At 44.4% G+C, this 9,602-nt stretch overlaps 1 protein-coding gene across 1 annotated transcript; it reads left to right on the top strand.

The window, feature by feature from the left end:
• The first annotated feature begins 76 nt into the window (after positions 1-76).
• On the top strand, positions 77-5,042 carry tbc1d7 (TBC1 domain family, member 7). Its single transcript, XM_070909347.1, has 8 exons — positions 77-184; positions 526-645; positions 916-996; positions 1,097-1,287; positions 2,664-2,801; positions 3,230-3,375; positions 4,331-4,460; positions 4,550-5,042. The coding sequence occupies exons 2-8, from the start codon at positions 534-536 to the stop codon at positions 4,634-4,636; spliced, it is 885 nt and encodes a 294-aa protein (XP_070765448.1). The 5' UTR covers positions 77-184; positions 526-533; the 3' UTR covers positions 4,637-5,042.
• Positions 5,043-9,602: the final 4,560 nt, after the last annotated feature.

Raw genomic sequence — 9,602 nt, 5'->3', positions numbered from 1 at the left:
GTGGTAACTGGTCCGCAGTGTTAACTTACAAGAACGTCCACCTGCATGTCCTTTAACCTGGTGGTCTTTCCGTTAATGTTACGGTTAACGTTACAAACGCCTCGGACTAGTTGGGCTCTGTAGACAACTGTAACGTTGGCTGAAGTTATGTAGCTTAGGTGGCTAACTAGCTTAAAGCTATTAGGTAAGTGAGACCATGCAACCTGCGTGAAACACACCAGTCATTTAACAACACTTAGATATCACTCGAGTTGTGTTTTACATAAATGAAAGACTGCATGGCGCTGTCATTGTCAGCCTTGCTCTTCCTCTCACTCATCATTTGCCCCCCATCCCCTAAAATAACGTTAGCTGCATAACGTTATTCGTTGCTGTACTGTAACGACATAAACCAATATTCCCCATCTGCTTTAAGATAAATAATAGTGGTCTTTGGCAGGCTTTTCTTCTCTGTGCCACAGTGTATGTAATGTAAAACCGCACACTTAACCTTCTTGGATGTGTTGTGTCGGTGTCACTGACCAGGTCAAAGTATGGCTGACGACCCTCAGAGAAATTTCCGCTCTGCATACTATGAGAAAGTGGGCTTCAGAGGAGTGGAGGAGAAGAAGTCTCTGGAAATACTCCTCAAGGATAATCCTCTGGGTAGGTAACAGTTCACATTTACCAACACACAGCAGGGGAACATTTCTGTCTAAACATGCTGGTTGAAATTAGTTTAGGGACAGCAAGTATCGCATATTGGTGCCAGTGCATCAATAACACATTACAGTAGATTGTACCAGGATATACTATATATTATTAGGATTTTTATTCTCACCAACTGCTTAAACATTATTTCTCATCAGTTTGTGGTTGAGTTTTGATGAATGGAAGTCAGTTCTTGTCCTGTTACCAATGTCACTCTTTTAACAGATCTAGAAAAGCTGAGCACCTTCAGTCAGAGGTTCCCCCTCCCCTCCATGTATAGGATCCATGTGTGGAAGGTATTGTTGGGTAAGACACACACACACAACCGAAATTGCATATAAAGAATCAAATGAGATGCATAATCTGCTCAGTAATGGTGAGTGTGAACACAAATCTGTTCCTGCAGGCATCCTGCCTCCCCACAGTGACTCTCATGCTCTGGTGGGAGGCTACAGGAAGGAGCAGTACCAGGACATCCTGGAGGCTCTGGAGGTGATGAGATACATCAACTCTTCCACATCCTCCACCCACGTCTACCTGCGCATGTTCCAGCTGGAGAGCCAGGTGCTCCCACGGTGCTCCGAGACCTCAGCCCCGGTAAGATGAAGCACACCGAGAATAATATTGTCATATTTGAGACTGATAAAGCATCAGAGAACATTAGATGGATTTGATATGACAGTTGTGTTTTAGATGCTCATATTATGCAGAGCTAATATGAGAAGAAAGTGATGCTGATGCAACCCCAAATGGGAGGTTGTAGGACCAGAAATGTGAGCGAATTGATGTGTAGAGGTTTGTAGTTAGTGACACAAACAGGTGGTACAAGAAGAATACAAGAATAGTAAGAATTTTGGATGTGTCTGTAATTTTTATTTCTTAAAAATCCACTGGGCTTTGACGTCCATTAAGATGTGGGGCTTTTTAACATTTGAACTATTCAATTTTATATATTGTATGGAAAGCACTCATATTAACATATTTACATGTAATGCATCAACCTTGCAGACAATTTGTCTTAGAATGTGTATTAAAATCCAATCTGTATTATTTTTCCTTGTTTTCATCTCTTTAAATGCCTGTATGAGGATTTTTGCTTAATTTCATCAAGATTACGTAATAACAGTGTGAGTCTGACCACTGATATAATTTTTTTTAGGAGCCGATAGTAATGCGAGTCTGATAAAGGTTCTGGTGCCATCAAATGACTAATGTCTCACTGAAAGTCTCACTCTCTGATTCTGATTCTGAAATGACAAACCGTTCCTCATACTGTGGCTCGACGAAGTAACTGCAATTAATGGATAGCTCCCTGTTTAAGCAGCCCACGAATATTTAAAGTTAGCACCAAACTTTTCATTATGAATGATAATTATAGAATCCTGGAGCCTGAGTGGAGAATGACTGTTTACCACATTGCTGGTAATCCTGTAAGCATGTTCAGATTTATGTTAGGACATCACTTACAATCTTTACCACAAGAACCCTTTGTGTTTTCAGTCCCACATCAGTAACCCACTAAGTAGATGTATTCAGAGCCATAATTGAACAGGGAAACCACACAGACCTACATTTGGCAATATGTCTGTAGAGCTGTCCAGTGTTTTGCCAGTTGAAACCATGTATTAGCCTAAAAAGTGACTAAGACATTTGTTATATGCTTAATTACTACAAAAATAAAATATCCATAACTATTTTTGATTGAAGTGTCATTTATGTCTGAATAATGTAATTATAAGTTTATATTGAAATAATATAAAACTCCTTAAACGTTGATGCCTGTAGATACAATTTCAAACAGTTTTTAATAAATAGTTGATCAAATCGAATAATTTATGAAAATACGAGACAGACTACAGTTCACGTTCAAATACTTTCTTTGTGATTTTTGTGGCAGTGTCAGTTTTGATGAATACCATTACTTCCCTTTGCTTCCTATTTTTTTTGGTGCTGTAATGTCTGACATGTTTCAGGATGAAGAGAACGAGGACTTCCTCTCCATCAGTCGAGCCATGGAGGAGATCGTAGATGATCCTGTCGACTGCTATTGGCTCATCAAGTGTTTCGTCAATCAGTTCCACATGAAGTTTGGCGACTCAGTACCCCACCTTGTGAGTGTTACATTTAGCTTAAAGGAAGAAACCCTCAGACGCTATCAAATATATTCAAGCAAATTAAGCTTGAAGGTTTATTATGTCTTTTCAGACCAGCTTTTGACATATGTTGACAGAATGAAACAGTCTAAAATTTAAGGCAAAATTAATTCAAGTCCTTCTATTGGCAAGTCAAGTTTTCAGGAGTTACTCTTCATTGACATGATTTTCTTTATAGTCCTGCTGTAGTTTTGAACATGCGTCATGGCACTCTGTGATCTGAAAGATACAAAGCACATGAGGAATCCTGGTGTAAATTTAGTTCATAAAATGCCAGACTTGATGTGACAAAGCTCTCATGACTCCGAGTTTGGATCACATTATTTCTAATCTGCGTCACTATGAATTAAGACTTTGTTGTTTCCTCCTGTTCTGTTCTGGTGCAGCCCAAGAGCCTGGAGCATTATCTGAGTCAGGAGGAACCTCGGCTGCTGAACCATCTGAAGAACACCGGAGCCCTGGCTCAGCTGCCCTACAGCCTCTGGTTCAGACGCTGCTTCGCCGGCTGCCTGCCTGAATCCAGCCTGCAGAGGTTAGTCTACTGTTCATCACAACACCTTTATTAATCCAACACACAGCAAGGATTCATACATCAGAATGTTTCCTTGTAGCAGCACATGATATATTTATTTATTTAACTTTTTTTTTGAAAGATCTTCAAACTGCTACTGATTTACGCTGGGATCAGACTACACATGTGTCTTTCAAGATGGCCACTATGCCAGAATAGATGATCATGCCTTAAATTCCTGCCATGACTTCCCTCAGTCAAGGGACACCTCAGACTAGACTTGTTGAACACCGACCAACTGTAGCCTTCAGTCTTTTATGACCTGCGTGATTTTCAAAAGTGATCAGGCAGGGATTGGTCCTCTTTCTCTTCATCATGTTTATATATTTGCCCTGATAATTACTTGTGCTCTTAGTCTTATTTTAGTTAGCGTCATGTTGCTTCCACCATGACACACTGCGCAGGATAAAATGCCCAAGGCTTATTTTTACATCTGTCAGGCTATTATCAGTCTGATCCTGGTGTTATGGTGCATTCAGACATGCAACTACAAGAAGCTTCAGGATGTAAATTATTTTCAGTGGAAACCTGCTACATAAGGAATTAGTATATTAGTATAGTATTAGTATTGAGGAAGTTGTAACTTTATGCAGCGCTTTATGGAGCACAAGAGCCAGAAGAGATGAAGCCATAACTCTTATATAATCCGCAGCCGGATACAACCGTCCAGTTATAGTTGAATGTTTAAATTTGTTGCTGGCTTGCAAACATGCTTGAAAGCTACAGATGAGTCAGTCAGCCCTTTTGTTGTCATATGTCTGAATGCACTGTTGCAAGGCTCAAATATACTCTTTGCTCAAGCCTTCAGAAATAAAAGATGTATCCTTCTTAAGCCTGTTTTACGCAAATTACCTTTGTCGTATCTTAAATTCGTCATACTGGTCCCAACTGAACCGAGCCCTTTGATTGTTTTTAGGGTTTGGGACAAGGTGATCAGTGGTTCCTGTAAGATCCTGGTGTTTGTGGCCCTGGAGATTCTGCTCAGCTACAAGATCATGTTGATGGGCATCACCCGGCCTGAAGGCGTGGTGAAGTTTCTGTGTAATGTGAGTAAATGACAGCGCAACACAGAAATGCATTGTTTTTGTCCTCATAGTAGGTGCCCCTGTAAAATAATACAATGTTTCCCTCCCAGATACCGCAGGAAAACACAGACGCCATTGTGACTAAAGCCATTGACTTGTGGCACAAATATTGTGGCACTCCAATGCACGCTGTGTAGCCACATGCAGCTCCACACACCACAGAGGTCTGGGCCCAGAGGTGAGGTACTTTCCCAGGATGCACCAGGACTTGCTCCTAACTCCACTGAGAGACTAACAGACTGTGGCGTTCAGCGTCAGTGGGGATTCGCCTCTGCGTGACTGAACCGAAAACTCATCACGGGTTACTTTCAATAAGCCAGGGGACTTTTCATATTGACAAGACGATTCCCAGCTTTCCCCAAAGAATACGATGAACTATACGCGGTGAGAACACTGAAAACAGCTGCTATACAGAGTGGATGTTCAAGCTCAACAATGTGAATGCAGAAATCCTGTTTGGAAAAAGGCAAGGAAGCATAAACTTATTTTTTTTTTAATAAGTTTCTTTCTTTAAGAAACTGCATACATCATAGAAGACTCACAATAAATTAATACACATGCAGTTTTTCTGCTTTACAAAAAAACATTTGAAAAGTCTCACTTACTTTCTTTGTTATGTACAAGTTTTATAATTCTGAGAATATTTTTCTCTCAAAACATTTTTAAACGTACAAGAGACAGTAATACTACCGACACTTGTACGTAAGCGCGCACACACACACACACACACACACACTCAGACACACAGTCATGACACACACAACAGATCAACCAGTTCTCCCAATAAGATGGTCAAAACTGCCAATTCATGAACCTAATATGGACTGTAAACGATAAAAAGTAAGGTGGCAGGGTTTTCATATTTTGTACCGCCAAAGGTTCGTCTTAGACAATAAAAAAAGTCGGCAACATTTTTACTGTGTCTACAAATAATATTCTGTACGAAATGAAACGAGTTAATTTGGCAACTTTTAAATCCCTGTAAACAATACTGTAGGCACAGCGACACAGTGGGTTACTGAACTGTCGACAGCAGTCACTCTGGGATGCATTCAGTTCAGATCGCGACTTCCACAGCAAGTCAAGTTGCTTTGGTTTAAAATGGTGATCCGAAGTCTGAAAAGTGTTTTGAGCTCTTGAATGCAGCCCATAAACAGAAAATCTGAAATTATTGCTCAGTTGATTGGTGTGTATATGTTGGGAGATCTTAATTTTTTTACTGTTACTGGCTAGCAGAGAGCATTTTGGGACTTTGATTAGGATTTTAGGACATTTTGGCTTAAGATTCAGCTGCCTACAACAATATTTAAATTCCTCTGGCAAAATGAGATAAACAACAATTGAGATCTCATCTGTGGAATAAAACTGTGCAAACACAAGGGCGCCCCCAAGGAAAGACAAAGTCCAGTTGAGAAAGGGGAGTGAGAAAATGGTGAAAGGCAAGAAAACAATCATAAAAACAATATTACCAAGATGGCGCCGCGGATGGCTGCCTCGGTCTGTTGGAGCGCATTGTTTTGCCTTGTTTTGTTTGTAAACAGTGTTTTTTGTTTTGGTTCACGGAGCTCTTTCACCAGAGAAGAGCTCATGAACATCAGGGGAACATCTCCAGTGGATTTGTTTCCCGAATTTCTGGCACCTTTAACTGCTTTATGGGACATTCTGGTCAAAGGTGCTCTCACTTTTGCAGCTCAACGCCGACGTAGAGGGAAACGTGCCGGTGCGCTCGTGCGTCTTCGCCGGCGAGGACAACGCACACCGCTACCCGGAATATTTCTCTCTAACGTGCGCTCACTGGGGAATAAGATGGACGAACTCCAGCTGCTGATGAGGAGAAACAAGGACTTTTATTCATCTGCTGTTTTGTGCTTCACGGAGACATGGCTGGGGGAAAGAACTCCCGACGCGGCGCTGCAGCTGGACGGATTCCAGCTACTCCGAGCGGACCGCGACGCGCACCTCTCCGGCAAAACAAAGGGTGGAGGTATTTGTTTCTACATCAACAGCAGCTGGTGTAACGACGTGACAGTGATCCGACGGCATTGCTCTCCTTCCCTGGAAACCTTTTTCATAAACTGTAAACCTTACTACTCCCCCCGTGAGTTCGCTTCATTCATTCTGGTCGGTGTTTACATTCCACCGGAGGCCAACGTGCAGGACGCACAGCGCGCATTCGCCGATCAGATACTGGAAACGGAGCGGACCAACCCGGACTCCTTAGTTATTGTCCTCGGTGACTTTAACAAAGGTAATCTCAGACACGAACTCCCCAAATACAAACAGTTTATTAAATGCCCCACCAGGGAGGGGAACACTCTGGATCACTGTTACACCACAGTCAGTAACGCTTTTCACGCCGTCACCCGCGCTGCACTGGGACACTCTGACCACGACATGGTCCACCTGATTCCCACATACAGGCAGAAATTAAAACTTTCTAAGCCTGTTGTGAGAACTTCGAAGAAGTGGACTAGTGAAGCTGCAGAGGACCTGAAGGCGTGTTTGGACTGTACTGACTGGGATGTTTTCAGGACTGCTACCAACAGTCTGGATGAGTACACAGAGGCTGTGACTTCATATATCAGCTTCTGTGAGGACTGCTGTGTACCAACTCGGACCAGGGTGAGTTACAACAACGACAAACCCTGGTTCACAGCAAGACTGCGACAGCTGAGGTTGGAAAAGGAAGAGGCGTTTAAGAGTGGCAACAGAGCAGAGTTTAAGGAAGCCAAGTACAAGTTTAGCAAGGCGGTGAGGGAAGCTAAACGACTGTACTCAGAGAGACTACAAAACCAGTTCTCCTCCAACGACTCTGCTTCTGTGTGGAGGGGGCTCAGGCAGATCACCAACTACAAGCCAAGAGCCCCCAACTCTGCTAACGACCGACGCCTCGCCAACAGCCTCAACGACTTCTACTGTCGTTTTGAAAGACAATGGGACAGTCCTGACACCATCCCCCACACCATCACCCACCAGCTCCAGCCCAACAGCCCCAACCCCCTCATCACACCTGGGGCTGAACTCTCACACCTCCTACCACCGCAGCTGCCCCCCACAGCGCCCCCCACTCCTCCAGCATCAACACCTCTGTCTGTCCTTGAAAGAGATGTGAACAGGCTCTTCAAGAGACAAAACCCGCGTAAAGCTGCTGGACCAGACTCCATCTCCCCATCCTGCCTGAAGCGCTGCGCCGATCAGCTGTCTCCGGTGTTCACGGACATCTTCAACACCTCACTGGAGACATGCCACGTGCCAGCCTGCTTCAAGGCCTCCACCATCATCCCCGTCCCCAAAAAACCAGGGCCCACAGGATTAAATGACTACAGACCCGTCGCCCTGACCTCTGTGGTCATGAAATCATTTGAACGCCTGGTTTTGTCCCACCTCAAATCCATCACAGACTCTCTGCTGGACCCCCTGCAGTTCGCCTACAGAGCCAACAGGTCTGTAGACGACGCCGTCAACCTGGCTCTACACTACATCCTCCAGCACCTGGACTCCGCAGGATCCTATGCCAGGATCCTGTTTGTGGACTTCAGCTCTGCCTTCAACACGATCGTCCCGGCTCTTCTTCAGGACAAGCTCTCCCAGCTCAACGTGCCTGACCCCACCTGCAGGTGGATCACAGATTTCCTGTCTGACAGGAAGCAGCACGTGAAGCTGGGGAAACACGTCTCTGACTCGCGGACGATCAGCACCGGCTCCCCCCAAGGCTGCGTTCTTTCTCCTCTACTCTTCTCCCTCTACACCAACAGCTGCACCTCCAGTCACCAGTCTGTCAAGCTCCTGAAGTTCGCGGACGACACCACCCTCATCGGACTCATCTCTGGAGAGGATGAGTCTGCCTACAGGTGGGAGATTGACCATCTGGTGACCTGGTGCAACAGCAACAACCTGGAGCTTAACGCTTCAAAGACAGTGGAGATGGTTGTTGACTTCAGGAAGAGCGCAGCCCCACCCGCCCCCATCACCCTGTGTGACTCTGCAGTGGACACTGTGGAGTCCTTCCGTTTCCTGGGCTCCATCATCAGCCAGGACCTCCGGTGGGAGCTGAACATCAGCTCCGTCATCAAGAAAGCCCAACAGAGGATGTACTTCCTGAGGCAGCTGAGGAAGTTTAACCTGCCACAAAAAATGCTGGTTCACTTCTACACTGCCATCATAGAGTCCATCCTCACCTCCTCCATCACCGTCTGGTACGCTGCTGCCTCCACCAAGGACAGACGCAGACTGCAGCGTATCATCCGCTCTGCAGAGAGGGTGATCGGCTGCAACCTTCCATCTCTTCAGGACCTGTACTCCTCCAGGACCCTGAGGAGAGCAGGGAAGATCGCTGCCGACCCCTCCCACCCCGGACACCATCTGTTCGACCCCCTCCCCTCTGGCAGGAGGCTGCGGTCCATCAGGACCAAAACCTCCCGCCACAAAAACAGTTTCTTCCCCTCTGCAGTCAACCTGACAAACTCTCACTGACCCCCCCCCAGAACACAAACACAAGCTATACGTTATATTAACGTACATCACCCCTGTCCCCACTGCGTTACATTAACGCACCCACCCCCTACTGGACACTTTACCTGGACACTTTACTTTATTCTGGTCACTGCACTGTTGTTATTTATCTTATCTTATTTTTTTTTTTATTTTTATTTTTATTCTTATTCTTATTTTAGCTTTTATATTCTACTTATTTGTTATCAAAACAATAGCACCTTCAGACCACAGCAAATTCCTTGTAATGTATGTTACTTGGCAATAAACAGTTTCTGATTTCTGATTTCTGAATCTGTAAAAAAAAAACAAAAAACAAAAGTCCCATCTTCACCTCCTGCCGTTCCCATCCTCAAAATTGGCACTTGACTTCCAAAAGCCTTGTTTAAAAAACAAAAGTGCTGCAAAGTAAACAAATCGCCACCTCTTTATCATAAAAAATGACAATTAAAAGCTTTTGAATATCAAGAAGTTTGTAAAATCTCCAGTTGAGAGTTTAATCCATCTGTACTTGTGTACTTGTTTGCTCCCGTTTCCCGTGATGGCCGCAGCTCACAGGTTGTGTTCATGTCCAGTCTGTCAGTTAGAAGTCGACACTGGAAAGGGTAGCAG

This window comes from Enoplosus armatus, chromosome 7 (assembly GCF_043641665.1).
Source record: "Enoplosus armatus isolate fEnoArm2 chromosome 7, fEnoArm2.hap1, whole genome shotgun sequence".
Classification (NCBI taxonomy): domain Eukaryota; kingdom Metazoa; phylum Chordata; class Actinopteri; order Centrarchiformes; family Enoplosidae; genus Enoplosus; species Enoplosus armatus.
The sequence above is the reverse complement of the archived record's forward strand: the minus strand, read 5'-3'. Positions and strand labels throughout refer to the sequence as shown.